The sequence below is a fragment of the Falco peregrinus genome, chromosome 19 (genome assembly GCF_023634155.1).
Source record: "Falco peregrinus isolate bFalPer1 chromosome 19, bFalPer1.pri, whole genome shotgun sequence".
Taxonomy (NCBI): domain Eukaryota; kingdom Metazoa; phylum Chordata; class Aves; order Falconiformes; family Falconidae; genus Falco; species Falco peregrinus.
In genome coordinates, this window is record NC_073740.1 from 6,100,283 (window position 1) to 6,114,028 (window position 13,746).

At 65.0% G+C, this 13,746-nt stretch overlaps 1 protein-coding gene across 3 annotated transcripts; it reads right to left on the bottom strand.

Annotated features, from left to right (window-relative positions):
- Positions 1-1,353: 1,353 nt before the first annotated feature.
- IGSF9 (immunoglobulin superfamily member 9) lies at positions 1,354-13,518 on the bottom strand. Of its 3 annotated transcripts, none has more exons than XM_055792086.1 (20): positions 13,144-13,518; positions 12,762-12,953; positions 8,696-8,848; positions 8,406-8,557; positions 8,065-8,182; positions 7,748-7,889; positions 7,398-7,543; positions 7,073-7,215; positions 6,855-6,995; positions 6,576-6,692; positions 6,057-6,135; positions 5,794-5,917; positions 5,525-5,700; positions 5,154-5,404; positions 4,926-5,010; positions 4,297-4,467; positions 4,027-4,072; positions 2,238-3,617; positions 1,794-1,939; positions 1,354-1,626 (listed from the first exon to the last, which is right to left on the bottom strand). In XM_055792086.1, exons 1-20 carry the CDS (start codon positions 13,199-13,201, stop codon positions 1,424-1,426), a joined length of 4,023 nt encoding a protein of 1,340 aa, XP_055648061.1. In that variant the 5' UTR covers positions 13,202-13,518; the 3' UTR covers positions 1,354-1,423. The 3 variants fall into 3 exon arrangements, with proteins under 3 accessions (XP_055648061.1, XP_055648059.1, XP_055648062.1); XM_055792084.1 differs by having other exon boundaries at positions 6,057-6,207; positions 13,144-13,517; XM_055792087.1 differs by lacking the exon at positions 2,238-3,617 and having other exon boundaries at positions 6,057-6,207; positions 13,144-13,516.
- Positions 13,519-13,746: the final 228 nt, after the last annotated feature.

Below are 13,746 nucleotides of genomic sequence, written 5' to 3' on the forward strand. Positions count from 1 at the left end.
TCCCCCCCGCGGTAGCCACAGCCCCTCCTGCAGCCATGGGTGCCACGCAGCGGGTTGCGCACTGTCTGCTGCACCCCCCTCCAGGTCACAAGTGTCCTTCGGGGATTTCTAGTGGCTTCAGTGACATGGGTGCATGGCTGGGGGACACGCAGATGAGCTTGAGAGAGCGGGCGGCACATGACATGGGGAACCAGGGCAACCCATGGGACAGAGGTGACAAGCTCAGGTGGTGACATGAAGGTAGGGTTAGGATGACAGGATGAGGGTGACAGAGTGGCAAGACCTGGGATAACAGCTTTAAGAGTGACACAGAGAGGTAGGGAAATGGTGACAGGACCCTGGAGAGACTCAGCCAGGGAACATGGGGGCTGGGGGTGGGCAACAGGTTGGTTTGAGGACAGGGGCCCTGGGGGCAGCCTCAGGTGATAATGGGGGAAGGCCCCCAGGGGCGGCACAAGGCAGGACCTGGGAGGGGCACGTCTGGGGACAATACGGAGGTGAGGAGGTGGTACAGGGCAGCATGCTCGGAGGATGGAGCCAGGGCGACAGTGTGGTGGGTGACACAGGACATGTGGGACAGGGGTGGGATGGATGCAGGGGACATGGGGGACCCTGGCGACACAGGGCAGGATGAGGGGGACGCAAGATCAGACCAGAGGCCACGATGTGATGTGGTGCAGGTCTGGGGGCACAGAGCCGGGGGTGACCCTAGAGGGCAGGATGGGGCAGGGGGAGGTGGCAGGACAGACCGGGGCAACACACAGGCAGGACCCGCGGGGAGATGGGCGAGGTCCGGGACACAGCCCGGGGGTGACCCGGTGTGACCCGTAACAGAGCCCCCGGTCGACCCCCGGAACACCCCGGGGCGGGGGGTGACGTAGTGCGCTTTGGGCCCCACCCCATGACGCGCTCCCTCGGCGTGACCATATAAGGGAACGAGGCGCGCAGGCCCCGCCCCGCAGGGAACCGCCGCCAGACCCCGCCCCGCCCGCGGCCCGGGGAGACGATGACACCGTGCGGGGAGGGCTGGGGCGGGCGAGGCACACACCAGGGCGACAGCGCAAGGACCGTCCGGGGGGGCCACCGGGAACGAAAGCACGAGGGCAGGGCAGACGGCGGGGGGGGGGGGGGGGCAGCAGGTGGGGGGGGAATGGAGCAGGATTAAGGGGAGATGGGACGCGGCGGGGGGGCTCCCCCGGGGGGGTAGGGAGCACGAGGACGGGAGGAGCTGCGAGGGGAAGCTGCAGGACCCTGGAGGGGCTGGGGGCTTGGGTGCGGCGAGTCAGGGGGTGGTGGGTGCCCCGGGGTGGGAGGGATGGTGGGCACCGTCGCCCCTCCCAAACAGGAGCTGGGTGCTGCTCTCACGCGGCTTTATTCCACCCCAACATCCTTCTCTCCCGGCCCGGGCGGTCTCAGGGGGTCCCTAGAGCAGCGTGGCCAGCTCGAAGCGCTCGGCACCGCACCCTCGGGCACCCAGCTGCTGCTGTCGCTGCTGGGCCGCCTCCCTGCGACGCCGGAACGCTGCCAGCTCCTGGCACAGGGCCGTTCCATACTCCACGGGGCTGCCCGCCGACACCAGCGCCTCCGCCGACACCGAGCTCACCGGGGAGGAGCCGCCGCCAGGCTCTGCAAGGAGACAGGCACCATCCAACCCAGCTACACCACGCACCTGCAGTGCCCAGGGAACACGGGTGCCAAAGGGCCCTGCCACCCCTCTCTCCCAGTCACCTCACCCCAGAAAGGGTAGGGGACAGCCACACGAGCCCATGGTGGTCAGGGGGTGCCGCACTCACTCTGCCGCTCCAAGTCACGCAGAGCGATGGTGGAGACGGGCCGTGCTGGGTTCCCACCGCGGTAGAGCTGCAGTGCCTCCAGAATGTCCGACTCCAGGGCAAACTCTGCATCCCACTCGTAGTTCTCATCCACCGAGGTGTTCCTCCTGCGGGTACGGGTGTCAGGACAGCCCCCCCACTAGCATCCAGAGGGGGGAAAACAGGCAGCAGGGGCGAGGGCAGGCAGGGATGCTGTGGGGAGAGCTGGGGTGGTGGTGCCCAGGGGCAGGGACAGGGGGATCCCGTAACGGGCCAGCCCCAGGGAGAAGCAGCTGGGGCATGGCCAGGGGCCGGGAGGCAGTCAGGTGGCTCCATACTGGAACACCCTGGCCGAGCCCCATGGGACAGGCCGAGAGCTGCCCTGGCATGAGCCAGCTCGTCCCCAGCCTCCTGTCTGCAGCTCACCTCTTTCCAGCGCCGCCAAGGGCTGGATCCATCCTTGCCCTGCCCTCCTCTGGTGCTGAGCCTCCACTGTGCCAACTGCCCCTGTCCCCCATGGGGGTGCCCAGGCAGTTGCCCCCCAGCGATGGTGCCAGCGAGGGGGGCCTCAGGAAGGAGGCACTGCCCCGGCCACTGCTCTGGCTGGTCAAACTGCCCCGCACCAACTTCTCCAGGGCAGCAGTATCTGGTGGCCTGCCTGGTGCCCAGCCGGGCTCTGCAGTGCTGGCCAAGGGCATGGCCTCAGTCCTGCCACTGCCAGAGGGGAGGTGGTGAGCCAGCTGGGGCGGGGGTCGCAGGCTGGCCCCAGGGCTGGGGGAGCCAGGCCAAGCAGCAGTGCCGGGCAGCGAGGCCTTGGCAGGACCCACGGGCAGCCTAGGGGGCTGGAGGAAAGCAGTGGCTGCGGGGGAGGTGGCGTTGGCACACATGTCAGTGCAGTCCGGGCACAGTGTCTGTCTCATGTGCTGGGGGGAGCCCCCAGCCCCTGGCAGGGCAGGTGGCAGGCTGCTGGCAGGCTCCTGGGGGCTGCTGGCATGGCCAGGCTCTGCTGGCTCCTCTGGGGGCGTCCAGTCGCCATCGACGCACATTTCCTTGAAGAAGGGCAGGCTTAGGTACTGGAGGATCCCGCTCTGGGCCAGGGAGCCAGCTGACGGCTGGCTGCACCCGAGGCTGGGGGGGGCTGGGGTGTTGAGGGGCAGTCGGGGTGAACCCTCGAGGGGTAGAGAGTCCCACAGGGCGCTGGCAGTGCTCTGGCAGGGCCCGGTGCTGTCGGAGCTGTCACGCAGCTCCTCCATGGTGCTGTAAGGCAGAGTTGAGGCAGAGGCCACAGGGCTGATGTTGATGATGCACAGTGCTGCAGCCTCATCCACTGGGCTGCTGCTGCCATAGCCAAAGTAGCGGCCCTGGCGGTAGCTGGCAGCCCAGGCTCCTTGGCGGGCCTGCCCCGTGGGCCGGGGGCGCAGTGAGACCCCCTTACAGCAGATGGGCTCCTTTTCCTCCACTGTGGGCAGCTGGAGGTAGGGCTCGGGCTGTGGCCCTGCGGGGTCCTGCTGGGGGCATGGCTCTGGCTCGGCATAGGGCAGCTCCCCAATGCCACTCTCCTGTGGCTGTGCGTTGGTCTCCACCACGAAGCGCCCATCGGGGCCACGGCAAATCCGCTCCAGGGGCATGTGCTCCCTGACGTGGCTCTCATACACAGTGTACTGGGAGCCAGACCCAGCGATGCTGAGACCCAGGCTGGTGCCAGCCTTCTCACCCCACAGCAGCATCCGGTGCAGGCTCCGGTAGGATGATGAGTGCAGCTTCAGCTTCATGGTGCTGTCTGGGCTACCAGAGCCAGGAGAATTACTGTAAGGAAGAAGGGAGCTGCTGCAGTATTCCCATCCCATCTCCAGGCTTGTCCAGCTGCTCCCCGTGCCGGGAGAGCTTGTGCCAGGCATCTGGCAGCAGGTTCCATGACCCTGCACCACTGCTGTGGGCTTGACAGACCTGCTCCTGCTCCTTCTGCTCCTTTCTTCAGCCAAAACTCCCTGGAGGAAGCATGCCGGGGAGCCCCACTACACAGCACGCCCTGACCGCAGCACCCCGCTCCTAATGCCTCTCTGCAGCCAGCCCTCAGCCAGAGGCAATGGGGGATGCCCCCCAGCCTGTCCCTCCACCCCCAGCCAGCAGTGAATGAACAATGGGGAGCACAGCCAGACAGGGAGGGAGTGGGAGGGGGAAGGAGTGTGGCATGGCATGGCATGGCATGACTTACTGTGGAGGTGGAAGCTTCTTGCTGGGGGAGAAGACGAGTGGTGGATCTGGAAGGTCATGAGAACACAAGGGGATCACACAGCGAGCAACTCAAGTGATGGTGAGATGGCAGCACCCACTCAGCCCTACTACCGTCCCTGGTGAGCCCCCCAGCCCTGGGCTGGCCTGTCCCTGCCCTGGGCACTGGCTTCTGCTGCCCTGCACCCTGGCACTTTGAGCTCTCCGGGAGTCCCGGGATCCAGGCACCTGCAGCCAGCCAGCTGGCTCCTACCTTGCCTTCGCTTCTGGATGCGGGCGGCACGCCGGCGGTTCATGATGCAGGCAGCCATGGTGCTGAAGATGACAGCCACGCTAAGGAAGCAGATCCCCCCGATGACCCCAGCCAGCACTGGCTGTGGCAGGAGCTCTGGCAGCTGGGTGCGAGACGGATACACCTCCATGCCTGGGTCAAACAGGAGACGCCATCAGAAGCTTGGCTACCTGCAGAGCACGCCAGCATAGGGGGCACAGCCTCTCTTGTGTCGCTGGCACCACAGGGATAAACAGCAAAGCCTCGGCTCTCCCACCCCTCAGGGCAGACCTGCCTTTGGGCAGACCCGTGCCCTCTGCTGTGCTGGGCACCAGGAGCAGGGGTGCTCCACACAGAGCTCTCCTGCTACCTGGTCCAGGAGACTGAAGTCACAGCACATCCACATGTGGAGTTGGGTGTTCCCACAGCATTAGCTTTGGGGGTCCTGCTCTGGGTTCTGCATCCCCTGATCTAGCAGCAGGGACACTTGGGAGTGGGAGCAGCATGAAGGGGTTTCCGTTCAGGAAGATCCTAGCCATGCCGAGCACTTTACACCCCTGGTTTCTGTCCCCAGTGCAAGAAGAGTGAGCAGGTAGCAGCCCAGGCCTCACCTGCTGTGGAGATGTTCACTGTGTTGCTGGGATTGCTGATGTAGCTGCCAGCAAAGGCCACCAGTCGGAACTCATAGAAGGCGTCCTGGGGGAGCAGAGGACCATTAGCCTTGATGGCAGTGGCCAGCCAAGCCTCAGCTCACACAGCTGCAGAGCTAAGTGGCTCTGCAGCATTGCAGAGTGCTCTGGCTCTGGGTAACAGGCTCACAGCCAGGGTCAGATTCTCACCTTGATAAGTCCTGGCACCAGGACCTGGGTCTTCGTGCTGGGGATGGAGCGGTCCAGCACCTCCCAGCCACCCTTGTCCTGCCGCAGCTCCAGTGCATAGCCGCTTAGCGCCACCGAGAACTGAGCCGGGGGCTCCCACTGCAGCAGGACCCCACGCACAGTCTCGTTGGCGGTCAGAGCCTGCGGCGGGGACAGGAAGACGCGCATGGTCATGGCTGGTGGGTCTGGAGGCACTGTGGTCACTGGGAAGCCTGAGGAGAAAGGGGGATGCTGGCGTGGGGGGACAGCAGGGCCAAACCAGGAGCCTCCCAGGTGCTTAAGGCCTTTGGGGGGCCAGGGCTGCTCTAGGGAGTGCACAGGCCCCCTCTCACCTCTGGGCACGGAGGTGACAATCTGGCTGAAGGGACCGCTGCCCAGCTTGTTCTGAGCCAGGACGCTGAACTGGTAGCTCATGTCTGGCTGCAGATTCTCCACCAACAGGTGCTGAGCCCCCACTGGCACTGAGAGCGACACCCAGTCATGATGAGCCCGGGGCGGATGCTTCACCCTGAGGAGATGTGGGACCCATGAGTCCAGAGCCAAGGGCCCCAGGTAGAGTGGAGGCTGTGTGGGACACCAGACTCTGCCTGTGGGCACTCACAGTGGTGTGTACCAGACGCTGAACCTCTGGAAATAGCCTCCATCAAACCCTGGCTCCCAGGAGATGTTGGCTGCCAGCAGAAGCGGGAGCACAGAGACATTGGTGACAGCATGAGGACTGGTACCTAGTGGGGGAAGCAGAGAGATGTGTCAGACTGGGTGGCTTGGACAAGTTGTGCAGGGGCATTTCCACCCCTTCCAGCACAGCAGGGGCCAGTGTTGTCCACCCCAGGGCAGCCCAGCACCTACGGACTGGCGACTCACCCAGCACATGGACAGAGGTGGCAGTGCTGACGCTGGCCACCTGGTTGGTGGCCGTGCACTCCCAGACCCCGTGCTGCTCCTTGACAAGTGGGCGGAAGACTAGGCTGTTGTTCGCATCCACCTGGGCACCACTCTTCCCCATGCTGCCCATCTGCATGGCAAAGCACCAACACACTGACAGTGGGTGACCACCCAGCCTACCCCATCGCAGGGCCAGGATGGCTGCTCTGCAGTGACCCTGCAACACCAGGGCCCTGGGAAAAATGGGACTTGATGTGATACACCACCCTGAGGCTGGTTTAGAAACCAAGGGGCAGGATTTTGCCCTGTTTTCTTAGAAGGCAAAGACAAAACAAGCAAAGTGCCCTGGGACCCTTCTCCTGCAGGAACCAGGAGAGATGTGACCCTGCAGCATCGGTGAGGGACACAGGGACTGCCCTAGGAGGGATGCCCCAGAGCTCAAAGCAGTATCTGCCTCCCAGGAGGGTGCAGCTGGTTCCCCCAAGCGGTGGATCCTACCTTCAGCCAGGTGATGGTGGGTGGGGGATCCCCATGGGCTGTACAGGGGATCACCAGCTCCCGGCCCACCTCCTGGAAGTATTCCTCCTTGGGGCGCACCGTGAAGGTGGGGGGGTCCTGGAAGACAGGGATGCACAGTGTAGGGCTTGGCAGCAGGCGGGACATGGCACAGACCCGCAGCAGGGCAGGCTGACAGGCACACAATGCAGGCAGGCTGCTCGGCATGGCAGGGTGGGAGCAGCCTGGGCTCGGGCAGCATGCACACCCCCACAGCCGCACCTTGAGCAAGACACGCATCGGCTGGGACTCGCCGGCTGTGCCGTAGCTGTTGTATGGGGTACATGTGTACACTCCCAGCACATCGTCGTTCCCCGTTGCAATGACAATGGAGCCGTCTGATCTTGCAGACCAGCCAGGGAGCTGGGAGAAGGGGACATGGGGTCAGGATGAGGGGCTTGAGAGGGTGGGAAGGCAGGGGCAGGTGCAAACAGCGGTACCTTGTCCAGCTCCAGTGGCTGCCCGTCCCTTGTCCAGCTGACAGAGAGCAGTGGGGGGTTGGCCCTGGTGGGGCAGCGGATCACACCCTGCATCCCCTTGGGCAAGTAGGTCTCTGGGAGCATGGTGGTCACCTGTGCTGGATCTGTGAGGACAAGCAGGGTGCCGGGGCCTGCATGGGGGCGGCTGGGAGCCCGGGTCCCTGTGGCAGCTGAAGAGGCAATCCCTTCCCACCATGGCCATCAGGGACCCCCGTGGGCTGGCCCAGCAGGGCCTTTCTGAGGTGATAGCACGGCCCAGGCTAGTGAGGGGCTGCAGGGCTCTTACACAGCACTGTGACAAAGGCTGAGGCAGAAGGCGGCTTCCACAGCCCATTGCTGGGGATGCAGGTGTATTTGCCAGCATCATCTGGGGTCGTTTGCTGGAGCAAGAGACTCCCGTCCACCAGGATGCGGACCCGAGCCTGGAGATGACTGCAAGGGAATCAGGGGGTGGTGGTGAGTGGTGCAGCTGGGACCATCCCCACTGCCCTGAGATGAGCAAACACCCCCGCCATGCACCCAGCTGGTCCATGTGCGCCAATCCAGGCTTTGCAGGGCCACATCAGCCCTTTCCAGCCCCAGCACTGCTGGTAGGAGCCTGCAGCCGCCTCGGTGCCATCCCCATCCTTGAAGTACCTGAGGTGGAAGACGTTGCTGCTGCCCTGGAACCAGGTGTAGGTGAGGTTTCCTGGGTATGCCTCAGCCTGGCACGCCAGAAAGGCATCTTGGGAGATGTTGACGGTGATGTTCTGGGGTGGCACCACAATGACGGGTGGACCTGTGGAGCAGAGGGGATGGTGAGGGCTGGGGACAGGGGACAGCCCCCATTGCTCCCAGAGCCCATCATACCCGCACCTGCCCCAAAATCAACCTGTAATGCGGCTTCCTCCATGTCCTGCAACACCCAGTGGGGTGGCCCACAGGGCCATGGCTGGGTGAGCACCTGCTCTTACCCTGCACAAGAACGCGGGTGGTGTGGGTGATGGTACCCTCCTTGCTGGAAGCATGGCAGGTGTAGGTGCCTGCGCTGGCGCGCTCCACAATGGCGATGCTCAGCGTCCCATTCCTTACCTGCAACAGCACCAAGCACATGGCATGGCCACCAAGGGACATGACACTCTCAGGAAATGATGCTGTGACCAGGGTTGGTGGAGGTGCCACCATGGTGGGGATGGCTGCCTGCTCTCCAGCCAAGCAGAGCTGTATCGCTCTGCATGCCTGGCTGCCCCACAAGACCTGGCCGAGGGGGGGGAACACACCACAGTGGGGATAACTGGTGGTTTGCTGTCCTCACCTGCACTGTGTCCTCGCTCTGGACAGCCAGGTCGCTCCTCTTCCAGATGACAACAGGCTGGGGGTTGCCAACAGCTCTGCAGGTAAGGCTCAGTGTGTCCCGGTCCCGCACCTCCACAAATGCCGGGGGGGTCTCCAGGAAGGTGGGAGGTGCTGTAAAGACAAGGCCAGACCCTTACACCCAGGTCCAGCTCAACTGGTCTTGGAAGACCAGTGGATCTAGCACCAGCCCTGAGAGATCTTGGAGGGTGTCAGGCAGAGAGAAACAACAGAGGGTGGGATCAACAGTACCATTGACAGTGAGATGGATCCAGGTGCCGTTCTGGAAGTCTGCGTCGGTGCTGTGCCGGTCGAGGAAGAGCACACGGCACTCATACCAGCCTTGGTCCTCGGCACGCAGGAGGTCAATGCGCAGCGAGGCGCCTTCCTCGATCCGCACACGACCTGCACACCCAGGAATGACAGTCACAGCCAGCACTGCTGGTTCAGGGAGAGCCACCCACCCCCGCAGCATCCACCCCTGCTGTGGGCTCAGAGGCTTCCATGCGGAGCGGGGCCGACTGCCCCACTTGGCAACAGCAGGGTCTGCCTGGGCTTCTTCCACCTCAGCTGGCGCCACAGGGGGCTGAGAATGGCTGTGGGGCAAAAGCTGGGGCAGCCATGCTGTGGTGGAGCTTGGTCACACCGACATTTAGTGCTACATGTGCTGCCGCTGCTAGGGAAACAGGAGAGGAGAGACTTGGTGGCAGCCTCTGCACCTGCCCCCCATGCAGGGTGGCCTTGGCAGGGACCCCTCAGCAAGGCAGATCAGTGCACCTTGAGCATCATTCTCATCAGCTGGGCAAGAGAGCTGGTCCCACTCCTACCTCTGCCTCCCCCTGGAGCTGCCAGCCTGTTTGCAAAATCCTTCCCCCTCACCTTTCAGGGACCCTCCCCCCCCAGCCTCAGCCGCCCTTTCCCCCAGGACCTCCCCCAGCAGCCTCACCGTTAGGAGCCCTGCTAAGCCCTGGGCACCTCTGCACTGTCCCCCGTCCCTGCAGCACAGGGCAGGGGTAAGGCTGAACCCCTTGCCTGCCTCACAGGGATGAGCCTTACAGACCCCTTCGTGGGGCACGGCGGTGGGGGACTCTCCTGGGCTGTGGGGCCATCACCCCAAGCAGGCAGCAGCCCTGTGCCCCATGGCCTCTTTGATGAGGAGGAGGATAACGGCGCAAAGCCACAGCGAGCACTGCTCTTTAATCCCCTGGGCTATTATCAGAGCCATAATCGGCTCAGGCGTGCCGCAGGCAATTGGCTCAGCCCCGGTCAGGGTGCGCAGCCAGCGGCGCCCACTGCCATGGCATCCCTGGGGCTACGTGCCCCCACCCCTGTTACAGGTACTGATGGCCCAGAGAGCTGCGCCAGGCCAGAGATGTGGGCTTAGCCCCAGGTGTCCCATTGCTCGGGGTGGCTTTGCTTCCAGCATGCCACAGCGCTGGCAGCACCACAGGCAGCCCTTGGCACTGCTGCAGCCCGCAACACTCCCACCGACATCCCAGAGCTCCCCGGGACCAGCAGCTTCCTGAAGCACTTCCAGCAAAGTAAGTTTTGCCAAACCTTGCCATCAGCTCTACCCAGGAGCTCAGTGCCACAGGCAGTCCCCACACACCGCCCAACCACTGGAGCCCAGGCCAGGCCCTGCAGAGGTGTGACTGGCAGCAGGAGGCTGCATCCTGCCGAATGAGCCTGGCAAGGAGGAAGAGCAGCAGCGACGGGACCCGGGCAGGCTGGTTTGGGCACAGAGGCTGGGCAGTTGAGGGACAGGATCACATACGATCCTGTGCAACCCTTTAAAACCCAGCATACAAACAGGTGCAAACCCTTCCCAACAATGCCCAGAGCTTCTTCCGACCACCTGCTGCATCTCCCAGCCCTCCTGCTTCTCCCCATGGCCAGCCCAGACCCACTGCATATCCTGTGGCAGGAGGTGCGGGGACAGATGGACATATCTGGGTGCCTCCAGCAGCATCCCTCACTCAGAGCACAAAGCAACACTCCAGACAAACCCCCGACCACGCAGGGGGTGTGGCATGAGCAGCAACAGGGGTGGGAGCAACGGCAAAACACCCGACAAGGGGTCCTTCCACTCCTCACCCCAGAGCCAGCTCCCACGTCAAGCCCTGGGAAACCCCATCCCTGCCTGCAGCCACCAGCTCACAGCCCCAGGATCCAGAGAGGAGGAGCAGGATGCTGAACAAAGGTCCCTTTGGAAGGGATCAGAGTGCCCTGGGGACGATCCCCAGCCTCCCCCTAATCCCCTGTGCTGGCCCCAGCCCCCTCCTCCTCTTCCACCACCCTGCTGATAACAAAACCTCCACTGCCCTCCAGACCAGCATCCCTCAGTGCCTGGCAACCATCATTCAGAGGGACACAAAGGGGGCTGCAGCCCCAGTTGCTGTGCTTGTTGCCACCAGGGACATGGTGACCAAGCAGGCAGCCAGGCCAGGGACCACCAGCCCTGCTCCAGCCCAGCTGATGGCACTGGACAGCCGCCTATACCACCACAGGGAACAGTGGTATCTGGGGGAGAGCTGACCCCATTCCCCACCGAGTGACCTGAGGGCTCCCAAAGAGGCAGCTTCAGCCCACCCCATCCCCAGGATGCTCCAAATTGCCCCACAAGGGACACCGGTGACAGTGGGGGCTCCCTGGTCCCTCTGGGTGACAGTTCATCAGCCCCACCTGGGAAGGGCTGGAAGCAGAGGCTGCCCTCACCCTTACGCTGTGCCCACAGCCCCTGCCCTTTCCTCCATCCCTTCCCAGAGGATTGTAAACAAGCCATCCTGCTGCTATGGCGACAGCCACTAGCCCCCCCTGCCCACCCACCTCAGCCTCATTACAGCAACCAGACTCCTCAGCACATCCCTTCCCCCACAGGCACTGATCCTGGAGCAGCCCATCCTGCTCCCACATCCCGGAGGGCTGTGCTGGCAGCAGGGACAAGGGGGAGGGCTGAGGGTAGTGCAGGCAGGATGCTGCCAGCCCCTTTCTGGGTCATCTGAGCTCCGGCGGCTGAGGGGCCCCAGGATGCCGGGCTCAGGTAACAAGAAAAGCAGGTGCCTTGCCATCACCGGCTGGTTTGTTGTCACCAACGGTCCCACAGAGCCAGCTCAGGGCTGGCTGCAAAGGTGTCCCCTGGGCAAGGCTGGCAGCAGGGAGAGACCCAAGTGTGCCCCAAAATCGATCTCCCCCTGCCCAGCCTGGGAGGAGGCAGCACAGCTCTGCTTGTGGCCAGGCAGTATAGGGGCTGGCTCAAACCTCAGCCTGCCGTGTGTTTTTTAGGCAAGGGCCAGTTTCAGCAGCGAGGGCAGGCATGATCCAGCACTCCAGCCGTTCTCGTGCCATCCCATGGGAGGTCTGGAGGGAGGATTTCAGTGCGTTGCTGCCACAGGCTGTCAGGGCCGGGCTCAGCCCAAAATGCTGGCCAGCTGCCAGCCCTTCACCTCCGCCCTGGCTTCCTTGTCCTCGAGGAACGCTCCTGTTGTCTTCATCTCTGTGCTTGCAGGGATCCCTCTCACAGGGATCCCTCAACGTCTGCCACCGCTTCACTTTAAATATCCTGTAAAGAGGAGAATATCCCCCTCCCACGCCGCAGCCCTTCACCCAGCACAGCTTTGCTCCAATTAGCAGCTTCACCAAAATCCCCTCCCCAGGCTCAATCTTCAAGCAACCTGCATGAGCCACAGCAGTGCCTGGGTCCCTGCAGCCTCTGGCACAGGGCGCTCCACCATCACCAGCCCTGGTCCAGAACAGCAGAGCAGGCAGGAGAGCCAGGGCAGCGTGGCAGGGCAGTGTCTTGATGGCACAGCCCAGGCAGGTGGGCTCTCAGCTATCCTGTTCCCAAGCAGGTGGTGCTGCGGGAGGCCCCAGCAGCCAGAGGCCACAGTGATGGAAGTGATGGCTGGCGTGCCGGGAGCTGCCTGTCTGGGGGGCTTCTCCCACTCTCCACCACAGTAGCGATCCCTCCTGCCGTTGAGGTGGGCCAGGGGCTGTGTTTCCCCATCCCTACTGGCCCCCGCTCCAGCCACGCCTGCGGGCAGCCTCCCTGGCCCCACTGCATTCCCTCCTGGCGCCTGGGGCCGGCGGGGGAGCCCTGTGCTTCCCCACTGCCCCAGGAGCGTGATTAATGCAGTCTGACAGCAGCAGCCCTCGGCTGGGGCCCGGCCAAGGAAAGCGGGGTTGGGGGACACCAGAGGGGGTGGGGGCACCAGAGCCAGCCCAGCCGGCCTCGCCCGCTGCCGCCCGCACACCCCAGCCCCCAGTCTGGGGCCGGGGGGACCCTCGGGACCCTGCAACCACCCACCGCCGCGGGACTCACCGACGTACTCCGGGTCCACCCGCGGCGAGTAGAGCCCGAACTTGATGAAGATGGGGAGGACGAAGCCGAAGCGGACCCACTCGATCACGTAGAGCGGGGGACGGGCCGCGTGGGCGTCCAGGAGGTCGCAGCCCAGCACTGTGCTCTCCCCAACCCGCCCCACCGCGGCCCGCGACTCGCTCTGGCCGCTGCCTGCCGGGACCAAGGCGGGAGGGGTGAGCCTCGCCGGCGGGACGGAACCGCCACCGGCCCCACGTGCGCTGGCCCCGCCGCCACCCGCCCTCACGGGGACTCGGCCCCGGCCGGACCGGTCCCGCTGGCAGTGCGGCCGCCCCCGCCCCGCCTCAACCACTCCGCCGCGGGCGGCACGGCGGCCCCTTACCCTCAGAGCCGGCGCCGGCGAGCAGGCTGAGGACAGCGGCGCGCAGCCACCACCGCATAGCCCAGGTCTCCCCTCAGACGGCTCCCGCGGGACGGGGCGGGCGGGCGGGCAGGCAGCGTCGTAACCGAGCGGCGACGGGTCGCCGGGGGCCAGCCGCTGGTCACTGGCGCCTCAGGGCCCGCGAACCGGCGGGCTCCGCCGGGCTGCCCACGGCGCACCGGCCCCGGGCGGGGGGCGCTGGCGGCTCCGCGTCCCGCCGCTCCTCATGCCCGTCCCGCGGAGGCTCGGCTCGGCTCGGCCCAGCTCTCCCCAGCGCTCCGTCCGCCACCGTCGGGCGGCCGCAAACAAACCCTCTGCGCCGGGAGGGGCCACCCCGGCCACGCCCTCCGCCGCGCCCCCGCCGCGCGTTGCCACGGGAACAGCCAATCGGAAGCCCGGTGCCGGGCGCCCTGGCCGCGGCCAATGGCGGAGCGGGACCGCCGGAGCCACGGGGGCTGCTGGGAGATGTCGTTCTGGCGGGAGCGCAGGGAGGCACGAGTGGGACAGGGAGGCGGCAGGCGCGCGGGACATCGCCGCGGGGCACGGGGGCGCGATCCCCCGGGA